This window comes from Pteropus alecto, unplaced genomic scaffold (assembly GCF_000325575.1).
Source record: "Pteropus alecto unplaced genomic scaffold, ASM32557v1 scaffold30, whole genome shotgun sequence".
NCBI classification, from domain to species: Eukaryota; Metazoa; Chordata; class Mammalia; order Chiroptera; family Pteropodidae; genus Pteropus; species Pteropus alecto.
The window spans coordinates 3,959,884-3,977,746 of record NW_006429782.1 but is presented as its reverse complement, the minus strand read 5'-3'; the positions used below and the strand labels follow the sequence as shown (position 1 = coordinate 3,977,746).

At 55.4% G+C, this 17,863-nt stretch overlaps 3 protein-coding genes across 4 annotated transcripts in view; 2 read left to right on the top strand and 1 right to left on the bottom strand.

Moving 5' to 3' along the window:
• Window positions 1-8,084, bottom strand: part of LOC112475792 (adenylate kinase isoenzyme 5) — a 10,973-nt gene extending 2,889 nt beyond the window's left edge. The window contains exon 1 of the mRNA XM_025043528.1: window positions 6,668-8,084. Within this exon, the coding sequence (XP_024899296.1) occupies window positions 6,668-6,838 (171 nt within the window). The 5' untranslated portion in view covers window positions 6,839-8,084. The remainder of the gene's footprint in view (window positions 1-6,667) is intronic.
• A 408-nt stretch (window positions 8,085-8,492) lies between these two features.
• On the top strand, window positions 8,493-14,692 carry GTF2F1 (general transcription factor IIF subunit 1). Of its 2 annotated transcripts, none has more exons than XM_015585773.2 (12): window positions 8,493-8,916; window positions 8,997-9,043; window positions 9,616-9,688; window positions 10,877-11,070; window positions 11,631-11,801; window positions 12,400-12,584; window positions 13,100-13,253; window positions 13,335-13,513; window positions 13,632-13,705; window positions 13,787-13,925; window positions 14,124-14,241; window positions 14,330-14,692. In XM_015585773.2, exons 1-12 carry the CDS (start codon window positions 8,905-8,907, stop codon window positions 14,532-14,534), a joined length of 1,551 nt encoding a protein of 516 aa, XP_015441259.1. In that variant the 5' UTR covers window positions 8,493-8,904; the 3' UTR covers window positions 14,535-14,692. The 2 variants fall into 2 exon arrangements, with proteins under 2 accessions (XP_015441259.1, XP_006904203.1); XM_006904141.3 differs by having other exon boundaries at window positions 8,496-8,916; window positions 13,332-13,513.
• Window positions 14,693-14,845: 153 nt separating this feature from the next.
• Window positions 14,846-17,733, top strand: PSPN (persephin). The gene is made up of 2 exons (XM_006904140.3): window positions 14,846-17,199; window positions 17,286-17,733. The coding sequence occupies exons 1-2, from the start codon at window positions 17,049-17,051 to the stop codon at window positions 17,591-17,593; spliced, it is 459 nt and encodes a 152-aa protein (XP_006904202.1). The 5' UTR covers window positions 14,846-17,048; the 3' UTR covers window positions 17,594-17,733.
• Window positions 17,734-17,863: the final 130 nt, after the last annotated feature.

Sequence of the window (17,863 nt, the reverse complement as noted above, 5' to 3'; positions counted from 1 at the left end):
AGTAATGGGTGGTTGGGGTCGGGGAGGAGGCTTTCAACCCTACCAGATAGTAAAACCTAATAAGCTGCCATAATTAAAACAGCTGTGCACAAAGAGGACAAACAGACCCCTGGAACAGAAATAGACTCAAGTGAATTTGGAAAGCTGGTATATGGCTAGAACGGCATCTCAAATCAGTGGAGAAAGGAGAGACTTTTTAACCAAATGATGGTGGGACAACTGGATCACAGTTTGGAAAAAGATCAAACTGAAGCCTTACCTCTAAAAACGAGGATAAGTTCCAAATGGATCAGAGATACAAATGTAAGAAATAAGATCACCCAGGTACTAAGTAAACCATGGGAGAATTCCCTTATAAACCTAGAATTGGGGTGGGGGAGGGGCGGAACCTCAAAATCAAGAAGAAATAACAAGATGTTGGAATTTGATGAAAAGTTTTAAACTTTTGCATGGCAAAAGAATAAAGCAGTCAAAAGATAACTGACAAATTGGGAATGGGGAAATCTTTGCAACCATATCACAAAGGGCTGAAAACCTTAACATATGTAAAGAGTTCCTGGAAATCAAGAAGACCAACAATCTGTTAGGGGAAAAAAAGCAAAAGAGAGAAGAGGACACAGAAGAAATGAACGTTACACTTCGGAAAAGATGCTCAACCTCAGTAAGAGTGAGTGATGCCAAAATACCGTTTCACACCTCAGGCTGACAGACATCCAGATGGTTGGCAGCATCCTTGGTGTGGCTGTGTGGAAATGGGCATTTTTACCCATTGCTGGTGACACTGTGGAATGAAGAGTGAGGTGATATGTAGCAAAATGATCTACGCGTCTCTTAAATCCAGCAACTCACTCCTAAGAACTTATCCTAAAGATATTAGCAAAAATGTGAAATGGCATGCAAAGGTTAGTTTGTACTGGCGGAGGATTGCAAACACCTTATTGTCAGTCTATTATTAAGTTGTCGAACAACTCCACGTCCATGGGAGAGCAGCTGAATAAACAGTGGCGTTGCCACCCAGTGGAATACTAATTGTAAAAAGTAACGTGGAACACCTCAATTCTGATACGAGGTCATCAGAGTTTCTTATAAAGTTAAAAAGTGAAGACAAGTACGTATAGAACGTCAGTTTTTGTGTGAGCAGGAGGGACATACCCCCCCATAAACCTTTATATTTGCAGAAAGAAACCCCAGAAGGAAAACCAAAAACCAGTGGGAGGTGGGGGGCACATTTGGGGTGGGGGGCGGACAGGGACAAGTGGAAACACGCTCACTCTGAACATACCTTTTCACGTGGCAATCCCTAAATATCAAAAATCAAACTGAGATGAACGTACCCAACTGTGTGTCAATGCCGTAACTACATAGAAAGTTTTCTCAGGCAACTCGGTATTTTATAGCACATCCATAGTAAGATAAAAGGAAAACCATAGCTGCAGAGAAACGTTAAACGTCCATCGGTGGTTTTATCCTGGGTCACTGATGTTGGTATATCATTCGGAAGCTGTTTCGCATCTAGTGGATTATGCAAATGAGTACGTTAATGGTTTTAGGAACCCAAATTTTTAAGGAAAGAGAAAAGAGTAGAAACGCTGATGCCGATTGTGAGGCAGAAATATCGGTATGGACTTCTGATTATTTTTTTCCTTTCAAAAGCGTGTGTTTCCTCTGTCTCCTGGAACAGCCTGGAAACCATGACAACCCAGTGCCGTGAGTCCCTCTGACACCCAGATTGGACACCACTGGAAAAGAGCTCGTTGGAGAGACGGCCGGTTCCAGGACTGGGCAGAAAATGCGAAAGATGGGGGTGGGAAGTCTTGTGTCAGAAAGCAATTTTAAAATAACTTTCGTCCTTTGTCGAAAAGAACACAAGCGATAGTGTGAAAGGGTCCCTCTTGTGACAAAGATGTGACAACTTGAGCACCACCAACAAAAAAAAGACGGTACTTGATTGACACACATTTATAACAGACATAAATAAAGGAGGACCCATGAGTTCAAAATGATAATAGAACAAAGGGATACAAAATAATGAACCTCATTGTCACCATTGGAGGTAACTAGGACACCAACTCCTTGGTCTGAAAATTGGCCATTAAAGAGAAGGAGTGACACATTTATCCCACCTGGTAGGAACTGCATTTCAGGATAACCAAGTAGCCCTCAGTGAGGAAGGAAATTTCTTTAGGGAAGAATTCGAGCTAATCAATGTGGAAAAACAGAACCATAAAAGAAAGGTATGAGAGAAGAGGCTGACGGGCATTTTAAGCCGTGCTGTGTTTAGGCTGCTACAACGAAGTACCGTAGGTTGGGCGACTCAACAGAAATTCTACTTCGTCACCGTCCTGCAGACTGGAAATCCAAAATCAACATGTCGGCAGGGTTGGTCTCTCCCGAGGCCTCGCTCCTAGTGTGTGGATGGCCGTCTCCCCTGTCTGCGTGTCTGTGTCCGGACCTCCTGCTATAGAGACACCTGTCAGATTGGATTAGTGACCACCTTAATGACCACCTTTAATATAATCGCCTCTTTAAAGATCTTGTCTCCACATAGTCACATTCTGGGAGTTAGGACCTCAACATGTGGAGTCGGGTTGGGGGGACACAATTCAGCCTCTAACAGACCCCTTACTAAGAGTGGTGACCAGGCACGTAGGCGCCTCCTGAAATAATACAATACGAAAAAAAAAAAATGTCCAATCGCAGAGCTCTGCACTGAACTCAACTCTGCTTCCTATAGCACCAAGGAGAGGGTGCGGCCCGTCACGGAACAGAGGACATCGCCCTGCCGGCGTCGGAGTGGCCAGGGAAAGGACTCAGCAAGCACAGCGCGCACCCTGCTTTTCCCACTCTCTCAGGCCCGCCTCCAGGGCCCCGGCGAACATTCAGGGACCTGAACCCTCTCACGTTTCAACACAGTCAGACAATAGACCAGCCGTGGCACGGGGACAGCTGCGCATCGCACGCCACCTGATAGTAGGTCGCGTCAGCACCTGTGAAGCCTGCTTGGAAAACCAGTCTGAGCCGTGGGCCAGACTCTAGACACCCCACCCCCTGAAAGGAAACGGAGAGACAGGAATGGTGAATAGCGACACGGAAAATCGGCAAGCAGCAAAAGCCGCACTGAAATAAGGAGAACCGAGGCTCGTTTGATGACAAGTGCAAGAAAACAAAAGTGACGGCGAGGCGAGGGGACCCGTGGGCGAGGGGCGCCAGAGGCACTGCGGCCGCGCAAACAGCCGGGGAAAGAAGGTTTTGAGAGGCCCATGGAAATTTGAATGTGGATCTGATGACATGAAGATGTGATCACAGAAGTGTTGCGACGTTGCAAGTCTTCATTTTTTAAAAATATAAGCTGCAGTATTTGTGGATTTAAAAAAACAAAAACAAAAACGTGAAACATATTGACCCTGAATCTAGGTACGTCTATAGTTAACTTTCAGGGTACATAGCAAAGGAGGGATAGAAGGCGACAAGGCGCATAGGGCCATAAGGAAGGAAGCACCAGGGCAACTTCGGACGAGACGCGGGACGGGGTGCCTGCCCCAGACTTCAGTGGGTCAGGGGCAGCCGGCGGGAAGGACGGACGGCCTGCCTGGCTGAGGAGAGACCTGGTTTTATTCCTAAACGGCTGGAAGTCAGAGATGTTTTTCAGACATGGGAAATGCAAATGCGGACTGGGCATCAGAGGGTCCCCAGGGGTTCACGGCAGTCATCTGGGTGATCCGCCCATAACGGGGGCCGGGATGGGCTTCCAAACTCACACACGGCAGTCATGACCAGACGTATGGGCACAGACGAAGCCAGTGTGGCCAGAACCACAGTGCTTTGCGCCGGGTATGTGGGGGTCCTCAGACCGTTCCGATTCTGTCCATGTTTGAAATCGGGCATCAAAATACCAAAGACTTCCTTGCTGGCTACTCCGCTGAGTGCAGCATGAGCCTTCCGTCTCCTGCTGAGGACGGTGACTGCGACGTGGGTGCCTCCGGTCACCCCCACGCTTCGGAGCCTGCCCGGGGTTTTGCGGGGTAAACGTTCTTTCGCCTTCCGCTGCCGGCACTGTTTTCGACTTTGAATTCTATCAACTTCCTTTTTCTGCTTAATTTTTTTTTTAAGGCAACGACAGCACCTTGGTAAAGGATGTGATTGTCCCTTGCCGTAGAGGTACCTGTGAAACAGATTCATAGCAATGCTAACAGCCTGGCTTTGATACTGACTGATGGCCGGATACGCCATTGCCTCGGGGGGAAGCTGGGTGAAGGGCGCAGTGGGCCCCCTCTACCACTTTGGCAATGTCCTGTGAGGCTGGAATTAATAAAAAGTTTTTAAAAATACGTGCTTCTTTACATGTTCTTCCACGAACCCCTTAAAATCATCTTTTGTCCCACAGTGCAGGTGACACTTTGGGAGAAATCTCAACCCAGATAAATGGGCCTCCTAACCCTGGGCATTTGATTCCAACTTGATCACAGTAATTGGACCTGCATGCCTCGTCTGGTCCTCCCCACTGCCCCTTGAGCAGAGTGCTTTCTGGAGGGGCTTCCTGCGTCCCCACCTGTCACGCTGCCCACCGGGGGCAGGCCAGACTCTGAACAGACAGTCCTGCCCCCGCTGCCTTAACTACGTGACCCTAGCCAAGCTCTCTGGTCCCTCTGAGAAAGCAGGATGCTCGCAGTGCAAGAAACATTCTTCTGAGACGTTCCGGAAGATCGGTTACCTGCGCAGAGCGCGGAGAGCAATGCTGGGCTGTTCCCAGGGGACATGCAGCCCCCGCGTCGCAGGGTCGGGCAGTTTTCAAGAGAAGCTGGAGTTTTGATGTGGCGTCTCTTGATTTTTGAAAGTGGGCCACTAATTTAAATTTAAAAAGGGTTAAACACTCTAGAGTGAAAACCGAACAGATCGTGGATGGAATGGGGCCCAGGGCTGGGAACCTGTGGCCTCTCTTGGGACTTCACAGCCACCTGTGGAGGCCATTCAGGGACTCCAGGCATTTGTGACTGGGCACTTCCTCTGGGGCAGGCGCCAGCCCAGGGCCATCGAGGGCAGAGAGGTCTGTGGGCGCGGCCTTTGCCCGGGAAGCTGCCAGGCCAGGGGAGGAAGCCCGTTACCTCGTCACGACGAGCCCACCAGCACTGCTTCGACGCAGGTGAGAACGAGGGCAGGGCCCTGCCCACCCGCGCGCAGCCGTCCCGGGCCGGCCACCTCTGTGTCGTTCCCGCCCAGACTTCTCCGAAGGCATTTCAACTGGAATCCAGCAAGTTCCAGAAAAGCCTGTAGGCCTACAGTCTGCCTCAGTTTCTCTCCTGCTCAGTCATTTCGAAATACTCCAGCCCTCACTGTCTAGGTGCCTGGATGAGCCTTCTCATAAAGTCAGCTTGCCCACCTGTGAAAATCACCTGAGGAAATTCGCTCCAGTTCGCCCAGCACCGCCAGCTCCTCCATCGCTCAGCTCTCCAATGTCCCCACTTCAAGGGGCCACCTGAACCACCCACACTGAAACAGTGTCCCTCCGGACGTCATTCTGTCTTCACTGCACTTACTGCTACCCGACTTTTCTGTTTTACGTGTCACATGTTGCTGTCTACCGGCATCCTAAGAGCAGGGACTGAGTCTGCCTCTTGAATGCCCGAGGACAGAGTCTGTTCTATTTGGGGACAGGTGAGGGAAGACGAATGAGGAATTGTGTTCCAACCTTATGGCTCAGAGATGCTGCAACACCCACTCTGCCACTCAGTGGGACTGTGCAGGGAGAAATTAAAATGGCTTCGTCCCTGCCCTCAGAGAGCTCTCTAGCTCTTCACCCGGATTCTAGCAGCTTCCAACAACCTGACTGTCCCTCGATAGTACAAAACTCCATTTCCCTCTGGTTGCCTCCTCTCCCTTGAGTTTCACCCCTTTTAATCTCCATCGAGGTGCGGGGGGAAGGATGGCTTCACGCCTCACACCCTCACACGCTTCTGGGTCACTCACAATGCTCTTGAACTCCTTGGTCTGCATCAGCTCCCGGGGAAAGCCATGGATGAGGAAGCCCAGGCTCTCTGGGCAGGACGGCATGTTGTCATTGATCATATCTAGGATGATACCCTGGGAAAGAAAGGGGTGGGTGGGTGACCTCTGGAGTCACCTTAGCAGGTCTCTTTCTCAGCCTGGACTCCTGGAATTCGGGGAACACCTGCCCCACCCAGCACCTAAGATCCTGCGTCTGCCCCAGTGCCCCGGGGCCTCCGCAAGCACTTTTGAGAAGTGGGCATGGAGATGGTTTACTGGGCAGGCTGGCTGGGTCTCGTTTGCTCGTCACAGCCACCCTACAGGTAGGTAGTGGGGTGACCTTCATTTTGTGGGAGAGGAAACAGGTGCAGAAGGGGCCAATGCTATACGTGCCCAAGGTCACGAAAAGAATAAATATTAACTAATTTTATTGAGTGCTTCTTAAGTGCCAGGAACTCTGCCAAGTGCTTTATACGAATGATGTCATCCAAACCTCACCACACACTTGCTGTGGGTCCAGCTGCTCTCCCATTTTACAGATGAGGACACAGGCTCACGGCAACAAAACGGTGGCTGGTGAGGAGCTGCAGCCTTCCAGTCATATCAACTTCCATGGGGCCTCTCCAGGAAGTTGGTCCCAATGTGCCACCTTCTTCCCTCTGCCCGTGTACTCATGAGCTCTCACCGTGGGCACCAGGAGCCCCTGTAGCATGATATCCTGGATCGCCCAGCCCTGCCGGGTGCTGCTTTGGGCCTCCTGCCACAGCAGCTGGCCCAGCCCCACGAGGCAGAAGCCATACTTGGTTGCCATGTTCTTGCACTGTGTCTCTTTGCTACAGCCTGGGCCGCCCATCATGAAGATGATCAGGGGGACTTGAGGATGTCTGCGGTGCCCGGGGAAGGAGGGAGAGGGGCTGGTGCCTATAGGGGTCAGTGGGCACCGATATGATTGTGTCCACAGCTTAGTGTGTGTCCTCGGGGTGACCCTGGACACGGGTCTGCTGGCATACCCACTTTTGCCCTAGGGTGGCATCTGAGGGTACGTGTCCAGGTATGGCATGGGTTCTGTGGCTGAGGATGGAAGCCTGAGCAGGCCGGGCCCCTGGCCCACAGCATCTCTCTATCATCCCATTTTACAAGTTAGGAAACTCGAGCTCAGACAGGGACAGGGACAGGGACAGGGACAGGGACTGGCCCATGCCCCAGACTCATCGCATACCACTGTCCCCTTCTCTCACTCTGGTCCAGCCCGGCAGCCTCCTGGCCTCTTTTCTGTCCCTTGAACTTGCCAAGCTCATCCCTCCCCACCCCGACTGTTCCCTCCATCTGGGAAATCCCTGCTCCAGTGCCTTCGGGTCACAGCTCACCCATCGTCATTCCCTGGTCAGAACCCAATTTTCTGCCACAGCAATGGTCGTGATCAGCCTGTTTACTTGTTCCTGTTTGCCTGCCAGCCAGACTGTACTCCATGAGGGCAAGGACTATTTCTGTCTCTCTTGTCCCTGTATTTCTAGAAGTTCACAGTTCCTGACATACAGTAGAGGGTGAGGAATAAGTGAATGTCCATGGCTACCAGACACACCTATGGGGTGCTGTAGTTCGTGGTGTAATTTTGGGGTCTTGCTTCCCTCCATGTTTGCTTAACCAACTCCTATGCATCCTGCAGGGCCCAGCTTAATTCAACCTCTTCTCTTCCCTGGGCCCTCAGCCGGCTGTGCTTTTCCTGTAGTATTACTTGGGTTTTAGACACGATATAGTGCAGTTAATCCAGTCATGACATGGGCACGTCCTCCCCGTGACTCTGTCATCCTATCTCAGAACTTCCTGGGTTCTGAGACAGTCTCCTGCACTATACTGTAGTCTCCAAGAGGACAGGGAGCTGGTTCGGCACAGTCAACCTGGAGTGCCCGGGACTCAGCATAGCAGGAGCGCAAGTGGGTTCATGAATGGCTGATCTGTGAGCATGCGCAGTTGTGTTACTACTAAGGTGGGGGCGGGGAGCGTGTATACACATGAACAAGCCGGCTCGGGTACTTGTACCTCCCTGCTGCCCTCCACAGCCTCCTTCCCTGCCCCCCGCCCCAGTAAGCCAGCCGCCCCCGCGATGTTACCCTTCTCCTTGGGCCTCAGGGGCCTGCCCATCTTGGGTAGCTCGGACTTGCACTGACCAGCGGCCCATGGGGTGGTCGCGCCCCATCCTGGCTCAGGCCCTGACCCCTCCTGGCTCAGCTCAACGTCACGAGGGCCCTTGGTCCAATCATTCAACAAGATGATGGGATGTGCCGGGGCAGAAGGAGAAAATTAACCCCAAAGAGGTTCAGGTGGAGCGGCGGCAGCTCTGCGTGCCAGAGAAGGCCTCGGTTGCTATGGTGATGAGGCCTTGGACCCACTTCCTAGTGGGGCGGCGCACGCGCAAGGCGCCGAGAGCCAGTGTGGAAGGGGGGTGGGGGGTCAGGCAGTGTCATCCTCCCTTCCCAGGATGCCTCGCGGCCCTCGCGTGATGACGTCACGGGAGGGCGTGCCCATATGTCATGACCGGATTAACCGCTCTACATAAAGCTATTGGCGGGCGCTTGGGCGCTGGAAGGTGCTTGGCTCTGACGCCGGCCCGCTCGCTGCCCTCAAGGGTACCGGGCGGCTAGGTGCCAGTGCTCGAGGGGCCCGGGGCGGAGGAGAGGTTGCCACCGTGACGCGGCCCACGGGACAGTGTCGCCGTCAGGTGCGGCGGCCGCGCAGGCGCAGACGGCCCCCCGGCGCCGCTTCCGGGTAGCTTTTCCCGGGATCGGTGGCACCTCGCATTTGGTGTCCTCGATCGGGGCCAGAGACCCGAAGCCGCGAGGGTGGCTTTCCCCGGACTGAAGGTCGCGCACCCCAGGAGAGGCGAAAAGGACCCGGATCGGAGCAGACCACCGACCCTTGCCCATGGCGGCCCTCGTAAGTACGAGGCTGGGTTCGGGGGTCCCTGCGGTGGCCTTTGCAGCCTTCACTCACTATCCCGCTTTCTTTCCCTGCAGGGCCCGGGCAGCCAGAATGTCACCGAGTATGTCGTTCGAGTTCCCAAGTAAGTCCCCAGCCTCACTTCCCACTACCCCCCTCCCCTCCCACCAAAGGGATTAAAACCTTCACGAGCCTCTAAGGCGTGCCCGGCACTGCCTGTGATTCCCCGTCCTGACGGCAGCGACCTGAGGGCAGGCCTGGGGTTGAGCTGAGGCCTTTTGGGGGCATCACTGTCTTTTGAGCGGAATGAATGACTGAGTACATGAGTATACATACAATAGATTGCAGTCTCTATCCTAGCGTTCTCTCTGCCAGGGGTGCCTTTTCCCCAACTGTGATTCTGCTGCGGGATTCTTGATCCCCAAAAATCCAGTTCCAGTATTTTCCTCCTCCAGGCAGCAGTCCCTGCTTGCCCTCAGTCCTGCCCAGGACTGAGTCTCTAATTATCCCCACATCTTGGGTTCTTCTAAATCTTTGTCTGCTCCTCTGCAGAGGGTTGACGGATCTGGCTTCCCTGACAGACTGGGAACCTCTGGGGTGTTTTATGGGTCCTCAGCATTGCTTGGCACAAAAGGCTGAACAATGGAGGTTTTTCTGAATGATCGATTGAGCACTGCCTCTTCCTGCCCATTCCAGAAATACAACCAAAAAATATAACATCATGGCCTTCAATGCAGCCGATAAAGTCAACTTCGCTACTTGGAATCAGGTAAGCCCCGCTTCTGAGGGGGTTGAGAACTTGATCCTGGACTCGGTGGTAGTAATAGTTGCTTAGTTGTAACAGTAACTAAGGCTTAGTTTCCTCCGTGCTCCCCCAGTGGAGAGAATTGATTAAGGCCCGGGCTGAGCTGCTGAGCATCTCTCTGAGTAGGATTCGTCAGGCCCTGCAGGAGGCCTTCTCCTGAAAGCAGAACATTTAGAAGTTGTGCCCACTTTGGAAGCTGTCCCAGTCCATTGGGGCTGCTCTAACGGAACACCGTAGATATTGGGGAGCTTATAAACAACAGGCATTTATTGCTCACAGTTCTGGAGGCTGAAGTCCAAGATCAAGGGGCTGTCAGATTTGATGTCCGGTGAGACCCGCTTTTTGGTTCACAGACCTAAGTCTTCTCCCTGTGTCCTCTCGGAAAGGGCAAGGGAAGTCTCTGGGGTCCTTTTTTATCAGGGCACTGATTCCAATCGCCGGGGCTCCACTCTCATGACCTCATCACCCCCAAAGGCCCTGCCCCCAGATACCATCCCAGTGGGGGTCAGGTTTTCAACATGTGTGTTTTGTGGGGAAGAGACATGTTCAGTCTATAGCAGAAGCCATTAAGGGTTTTCAGCTGACATGTAAAGGGCAGATGAAGGCAGGGTGAGAGCGACAGCTCTGGTCCTGGTGAGTGACGACGGGCTGGGAGCAAATAGGTGAGGAGACGCGACTGAATTACCGCGTGTTTTGGAAGTGGAGTCAGCAGGATTTGTTGATGGATGTGGAGGGGTGAGGGTCAGGGCAGAATTACAGATGTGCATTTTAAGGGAATGTGTACCACTGAATTGCCCAGAGATTGAAATTTGGCAAACTTCAGCCTTCAATGGCATCTGAAGTCATGGGAAAGTCCAGAACCAAAGGCGAGATAGAGAAGAGGGCCAGCTGCAAGCGAGTCATTTTCATCGCTTTTCCTGTTCGTTTTATCACAATGATCTTATTTTTTTTTAACTTTTCATTTGGAAATAATTGCAAACTTTCAAAAAACCACAAAAACAGGCATAGCACAAGGCTGGCCCGTATCCCTTCACTCTACGGCCCAGCTTGGGGACAGGAAAGGGTGTTCTTGGGATGGGGGCACAGCCTGAGCGAAGGCAGGTGCCCTGAGAAGAGGTTTTGCTTCCTGCCGCCCCTGCCGTGTCGCCTCAGGCTCGGCTGGAACGTGACCTGAGCAACAAGAAGATCTACCAAGAGGAGGAGATGCCTGAGTCAGGCGCCGGCAGCGAGTTCAACCGCAAGCTGCGGGAGGAGGCTCGGAGGAAGAAGTTTGGCATCGTCCTTAAGGAGTTCCGGGCCGAGGACCAGCCCTGGCTGCTCCGCGTCAATGGCAAGTCGGGCAGGAAGTAAGTGGTGATGGTGGCAAGTGCCCACCCACGTCCCCCTCATACCCTTACTCTGCTGGGTGCTGTGACTTCTGTGTCCCTTAGGCACAGCGGGGGTGCCAGAATGTCCTCCTTTGTGGAGTTTTATAAACGAACGGAGTTGGCGCTTGTGCAGGAGCGCCGAGGGCCAGGACGCAGGAAGCCTGGGCACCCGCCCCGGTTGTGCTGCCGGGGGCCACTTGGAAGCTGTAGGCGGGGGCGCTGTAAGGTTGGCTGGACTTTCAGGGAAGAGTGTGAGGGCAGAGGCCAGGAAGAGGCTGGCGCAGGTCCAGATGGGTCTGGCTCCGGGGCCTGCATCCTTCACGGCCGATCTCAGAGGTCCCTCCCCGGGGTGCCCCGGGTCCACTCTGCAGGGAGCTCACTGTGGCCCTGCTTTCCAGATTGTCAAAGGGCCGGCCCAAGGCCCTCAGCCTCTGATGGTACTTGGAGAGCCCAGGTGGCTTCGTAGAGGGGGCAGGCCCGGGGACGTGGGTGGGGCGGGGCTGTCCCTCTGGCCCGGCTATTCCCATGGCTCTCTGCAGGTTCAAGGGCGTAAAGAAGGGAGGTGTGACAGAGAACACATCCTACTACATCTTCACGCAGTGCCCCGACGGGGCCTTCGAGGCTTTCCCGGTGCACAACTGGTACAACTTCACGCCGCTGGCCCGGCACCGCACGCTCACGGCCGAGGAGGCCGAGGAGGAGTGGGAGAGGTGAGGCCCGCGCCCGGGACGGAGGCAGGGTGCCGACGCTGGCGTCTCCCAGCTTCCCCCAGGAGGGGCCAAAACAGTCGGAGCTGGGGGCTCAGTGGCGACCAAGCCAGACCCCACCAGGCCGTCAGGGAACTCCCCGGCAGGGGACACACAGGGCCCCGTGAGCACTAAGGGGGTGGGGACTGAGCTGAGCCCTGCAGCACGGATGGGCAGGGCCAGGCGGGGCTGGGCAGGGCCAGGCGGGGCGTCTCTGGGATCCCCAGGCAGGAGGTCCCGGCTGGACTAAAGGCAGATGTCTATTGCCTGAGGCTGGTCTTGAGCCCGAGAGGTGCTGGGATGCCAGCAGCACACTGAGACTTTTTCTTTGAGGGACTCGGGCCAGAGGGAGTGGAAGAAGGGTCAGCTCTCCCACGTGATTTCAGGGTGTCCGTGCCATGTGTGTGAGGCTCCTGGGGTCAGATCATCCCTCATATGATCTAAGTCGTGTCTGTGTGTGTCCCCTCTGGGCAGCACCCAGTCGGGTGCCAGGAAGAGGCCTGGCTCCTGCAGGATGGCTGTGGAGCCAGGCCTGTTGTCGGACCCCAACCCCTACCCACAGGAGGAACAAAGTCCTGAACCACTTCAGCATCATGCAGCAGCGGCGGCTCAAGGACCAGGACCAGGACGAGGAGGACGAGGAGAAGGAGAAGCGCGGCCGCAAGAAGGCCAGTGAGCTGCGCATCCACGACCTGGAGGACGACCTGGAGATGTCCTCTGATGACAGCGAGGCCAGTGGCGAGGAGGGTGAGCCCCGGCGGAGCGCCCCCTGGTGGCTGGGGTGGTTAGCACAGCCGCCTGAGTTGTGCCTGGGTCTTAATTTATAAAGGTAGCTGAGTGACAACACGAGGTTAACGCCATCAAAAGAAAAGTTTAGTTACAGTTTCCTGGGAAACGAGAGGCAGGCACAGCACGCCACACAGGGCCACTTGGGGAAGCACCAGAGTTGGCAGTAGCAGAAAGGCGTGACGGGAAGGACTCGGCTACGGCCTTTGCTGGGATTTCCGAGAGACAAGGCAGCGCACGGTGAATAATTCCAGTGGGCTCTGGGCTCCAGGGGTGATTTAGGGCAGGAGACCATGGCTCTGAGTGTAAGATAACGCCCTGTGTGGACCCAGGATTGGTTGGTTTGCATAAGAGATGCGCCTCTCGGCAAGCCCTTGGCCTTCTAAGAATTGGCTAGTCCTGGGTGCCTTCCCTGCATTGACAAGGTCTCCAAGATGTCTCAACATTATCGAGTTTACAAAACTCCACTTCCCCAGGTGGCAAAGCCCCCAAGGCCAAGAAGAAGGCGCCAGTGACCAAGACGGGCCGAAAAAAGAAGAAGAAGAAAGGTTCGGATGATGAGGCCTTCGAGGACAGTGATGACGGGGACTTCGAGGGCCAGGAGGTGGACTACATGTCTGATGGCTCCAGGTGAGGGGGGCAGGAGGCGAGTGTGAGACACAGGCTGGCCTGCCGGACACACTCACCTCTGCCCTCTCTGTCCTACAGCAGCTCCGAGGACGAGCTGGAGGGCAAGCCCAAGGTCACCCAGCAGGAGGAGGGACCGAAGGGTGTGGATGAGCGGAGCGAGAGCAGCGAGGAGAGCGAGGAGGAGAAGCCGCCCGAGGAGGAAAAGGAGGAGGAGGAGGAGAAGAAGGCGCCCACGCCGCAGGAAAAGAAGCGGAGGAGAGGTGGGCGCGGCGTCCGAGGCCCTGCCCTCTGCTCCCTCCCAGACCACCTTACCTGAGACAGAACCGAGGGTGGGCGCAGGGGTTTCCGAGCCCGACGCCCCTTCTCTGGTCCATACAGACAGCAGTGACGAGTCGGACAGCTCGGAGGAGAGTGACATCGACAGTGAGGCCTCCTCGGCCCTCTTCATGGCGGTAAGGCCCAGCCCCGTGGCAGGGGCGGGCAGTGGATGTGCTATCTGATTTCACTCACGTCTCTAATCCCGAAATTCAAAGAAAAAGAAGACGCCCCCCAAGAGGGAGCGGAAGCCGTCGGGCGGCAGCTCCCGGGGCAACAGCCGGCCGGGCACACCCAGCGCCGAGAGTGGCAGCACCTCCTCCACTCTGTGGGCGGCCGCCAGCAAGCTGGAGCAGGGTGAGTGGCCTTCCCGTCCCGCACCACGCGCCGTGGCCTCTTGACCTCCCCATTGAGCATCAGGGTCTGAGGCCGTTTGGGGGCACCTGTCTGCCCCTGAGCCCCCTGTACCTGTGGTCAAGGCATCACCCAGGCTGGGGTCCCCATCACGGGACCAGCCTTCCAGTCTAACCCTCGGCACTGCGTCCCCTCCTGCAGGGAAGCGGACGAACGAGACCACGGCGGCCAAGCGGCTGCGGCTGGACACCGGGCCGCAGAGCCTGTCCGGGAAGTCGACCCCTCAGCCCCAGTCTGGGAAGTCGACCCCCAGCAGTGGGTAAGTTGGCGAGGACGGCAGGGCTGGGGTGGGGGCCACCAGGAGGAAGGCCTCCCGCTCACCTCCTGCTATGTACTTGGCTCCTCAGTGACGTGCAGGTAACTGAGGATGCTGTGCGCCGCTACCTGACACGGAAGCCGATGACCACCAAGGACCTGCTGAAGAAGTTCCAGACTAAGAAGACGGGGCTGAGCAGCGAGCAGACGGTCAACGTGCTCGCTCAGATCCTCAAACGCCTCAACCCTGAGCGCAAGATGATCAACGACAAGATGCACTTCTCCCTCAAGGAGTGAGGGGCTGGCCCCCACCCTTCTGCCCAGCAAAGCTCTCGTCTCCAGAACTTCGTGGGCCTTTGAATTCCACACACTCACTGCCATGGGTCCCACTGCCTATCTGTCACCCTACTCCCTGAATCCCAGGACCCGGCATTAATAAGTCTAGAAAAACCTAATCAGCATTCTCCTCAATTTACTTTTCTTGTTCTCCCCGGCCCCGCCTCCTGGAACCCTGAGAGCCTCTTAGAATGCTGGGTGATTTCTTCAGGTCTGTCTTCCACTTCGCCAATTCTCTCTTAAGCTGTGGCTTATCTGCCACTAACCCATTAAGTACTTAGTTTCTTTTTCAGATCAACTGGTTTTTTGCCCGTTTTTGACCCCTTCTTTCACATTTTTATTTTAAGCGTCCTTGTCTTATATTCTTGGGCAGACACATCAGTACCTGAAGCTCGTGGGGATCCTGTCCTACCTTCTGACTCCCCATCATGATTGGGTCTCGTGTTTTGTAATCTCAGGCGGGGGACTGGTGGCCACCTTGGGGTTCTATCTGTGGGACTCCTGGGTAGTCTGCAGGCACGCCCCTCCAGATGGGTTTTGTTTTTGTTCCCGCCAGGAGTCCCGGCCTGAATCCATTTTGGGTGGTTCTTAGCTCTGTCCTATGTGGCGCCATTTTCGGCAAAAGCCGAAACCCCCTTTATTGCTGATGTGGCTTTTTCAGCTTTCCAGTGTTGTTTCTGGGGCTTCCCTTTTCTTATACGTTGGTTATCCATTTATTTTTTTTTTCCCTGCAGTGCTAGGCGTTCTTTAGTGGGAGGACTTTTCAAGTTCACAGACAGTAACATTGCTGGAAATGGAATTTTGAACACCCGTCCCAAGTGATCCAGCTCAGGGCAGGAAGTTGGCCTTCCATCTTGCCCAAGACTGGAAACTGCAGGTGGAAAATTCTTCCCCACCCAGTTCTACAGGCCCTTGGCCGACGAGTGGGCATGCCTGAGCTGTCAGGCTAATTCTTAGGAATGTCCCAGGTCGGTGCAACCTCCTTCTCCGTGCTTCCGCCAGGCCTTTTCAGGACAGCAGGAAAGAAGCCCTCCCCGCCTGCACTCACTGCCACGTAGACCACAGTCTGAGGCCTCCCCGCCAGGCCAGGTCATGTGGGACCTGGGTTCAAACCCTGCCTGTGTTTCTTAATTCTGGTGACTTTGGACAAGTGACTTTTTCCGTCTGAAAGTAGCCTCAGTAACCACTGCAACCATAACCACCACAGCAAAGTTACTGAAGCAATCCCCCTGGGCAGAGTTTTGCTCATTTAAGATCTTTTGCTGATACAGACAACAAGGCAGCGAGGAGCTCTGGATCATGTCCTCACTCCCCTGTGTAGGACGGGTTCTGAAGCAGGTCGCCAGGACCAAAGGGATGGGATTTAGGTTCCTTAGGAGACGGGCAGCTGCTGCCAGCTTACACTCCTGCCACAGCATGAGAGTGAACCTGTGTTGTCGCGTGTACCCCCGCCTTGTGAAAGCAAACTTCTTGATTTTTGTCAATCATGGATGCAGTCTCACCTGAGTTTTAGCTCGGTCTCACCTGTGTGAGGTCAAGCGTCTCTTCAAATATGCACAAGCTATTTGAATTTCTTTTGCCTCAAAAGCTTTTGCAAGCTCCTCAGGGCGAGGTACCATGCTGAACACTAAATGCACCTCTGTCCTCAGCATTTCACCTGGCTGCATTTCACAGGTGAGGGACGGAGGCTCACTTCCCGGAGGTCACGGGCTGGGTGTAGAAGTCATTGTGACCCACAGCTGCCTCTGTAACCCAGTGGGAGTCGACCTTCCCTCTCGTTCTGATGCTCTGGACACAAAGACAGGGCTGAGGTCTCAGGGAGCCTTCTAGAGACAGGAGTCCCAGCAGGGTGAGCTTGATGCCCCCTGGGTCTCAGCTCTTGGCTGTCCCTGGGCCACTCCTTTTTCCTGTTTTGACACTGGCTCAGCCAGGCCCGGAGATGGGCTTGACATCTTAATCCTCCAGGCAGGAGCCATGATGGAGGAGTCTCCATTAGCTAACCCTCCTGCCAACCCGCCTCCTTCCCGCACACACACCCACTCCGCCTGGCACCCAACATGGGGGCTCCTGAGCCTCAGCACCCTGCCTGCATGGGGAAGGCCCCCACTGGGGGACCCACAGAGACCCCCCCACCTCTCCTTCCAGACAGCAGGTCTGGTGGGGACCCCCGTTGCTTGCCCTGGGCTGGGCCCTGGCTGCCACCGTAACTCTCATAAATCAGGGGGCAGAGGGGGTGTCGGAAATGGGTCTGTGGAATGTCTGGACGAGGGGCGTGCCCTTAACTCTTAGAAGGACGAGATGCAGGGCAGTGGGAGCTGGCCTGCCTGGGTCTGAGGACACAGGAGATGAGCTGGTGGAGAACACGGGGTCCTTCGTGCCCGAGCAGTGGCTGGCAGCGAAGAGGTTATTACCCAGCCCAGATGGGGGATAAAGTGAGGGCACTGGGCATCCCCACCTTCAGGCCCTGCCGTCACAATGGCCCCAGGAAGAGTCCTGCTCTGCTCTCTGCTGCTCCTGTCGCTGCAGCCGGGCCTCGGCAGGGGCCCTGGTGCTCTTGGGTCTCTGTTGGTGGAGGGAGCATTCTCCGGGCCAGCTGCAGGTGAGAGGACCTGGAGGCCACAGCCAGGTAAGGACCCCCAGGACCCTGAGAGACTCCCAGACTCCTTCCTGGCCAGCCCCTGCCTGCCGTCAGCCACGCTTTACCCCTCCCAGGTGCCCGCCTGCGCCGAGCCCCGGCCGGCCCCTGCCAGTTGTGGAGCCTGTCCCTGCCGGTGGCGGAACTGGGCCTGGGCTACACTTCGGAGGAGACGGTCATCTTCCGCTACTGTGCTGGCAGCTGTCCCCGAGGTGCCCTCACCCAGCACGGCCTGACGCTAGCCCGGCTACGGGGCCAGGGCCGAGTGCATGGTGGCCCCTGCTGCCGGCCTACCCGCTATGCCGACGTGGTCTTCCTTGATGACCACCACCGCTGGCAGCGGCTGCCCCAGTTCTCGGCGGCTGCCTGCGGCTGTGGTGGCTGAGGGTTCCCAGCCTGGGGCCCTGCCGCCACACCAGGGGTCTGCTGACTTTAAATTTATTAGCGACTTAGATGCCAAGAGGATGAGAAGGGGGGTGGGCTGGGGCTGTGAGCAAAGAACACAATAAAGGAAATTGCTCCTGGGCCTCGTGACTCTGTGTTCGGTGGGGTGTACCCTGACCTTTGCTACCTTAGCTTTCGGTGGGTGGGCAGGCGGGGTCCCGGGCTTCTGCAGATCCCAGCCCAGGCAAACAGCCAGTGCAAGGAAAGCCGG

Bases quoted from the DNA above. Each gene is read 5' to 3' on its own strand.
- GTF2F1 (XM_006904141.3), top strand. The intron at 13,514-13,631 runs GTGGGCGCGGCG...TGGTCCATACAG, and splicing joins GGAAAAGAAGCGGAGGAGAG to ACAGCAGTGACGAGTCGGAC. The intron at 14,242-14,329 runs GTAAGTTGGCGA...TTGGCTCCTCAG, and splicing joins AAGTCGACCCCCAGCAGTGG to TGACGTGCAGGTAACTGAGG.
- PSPN (XM_006904140.3), top strand. From the start codon at position 17,049: ATGGCCCCAGGAAGAGTCCTGCTCTGCTCTCTGCTGCTCCTGTCGCTG. The intron at 17,200-17,285 runs GTAAGGACCCCC...TACCCCTCCCAG, and splicing joins GACCTGGAGGCCACAGCCAG to GTGCCCGCCTGCGCCGAGCC.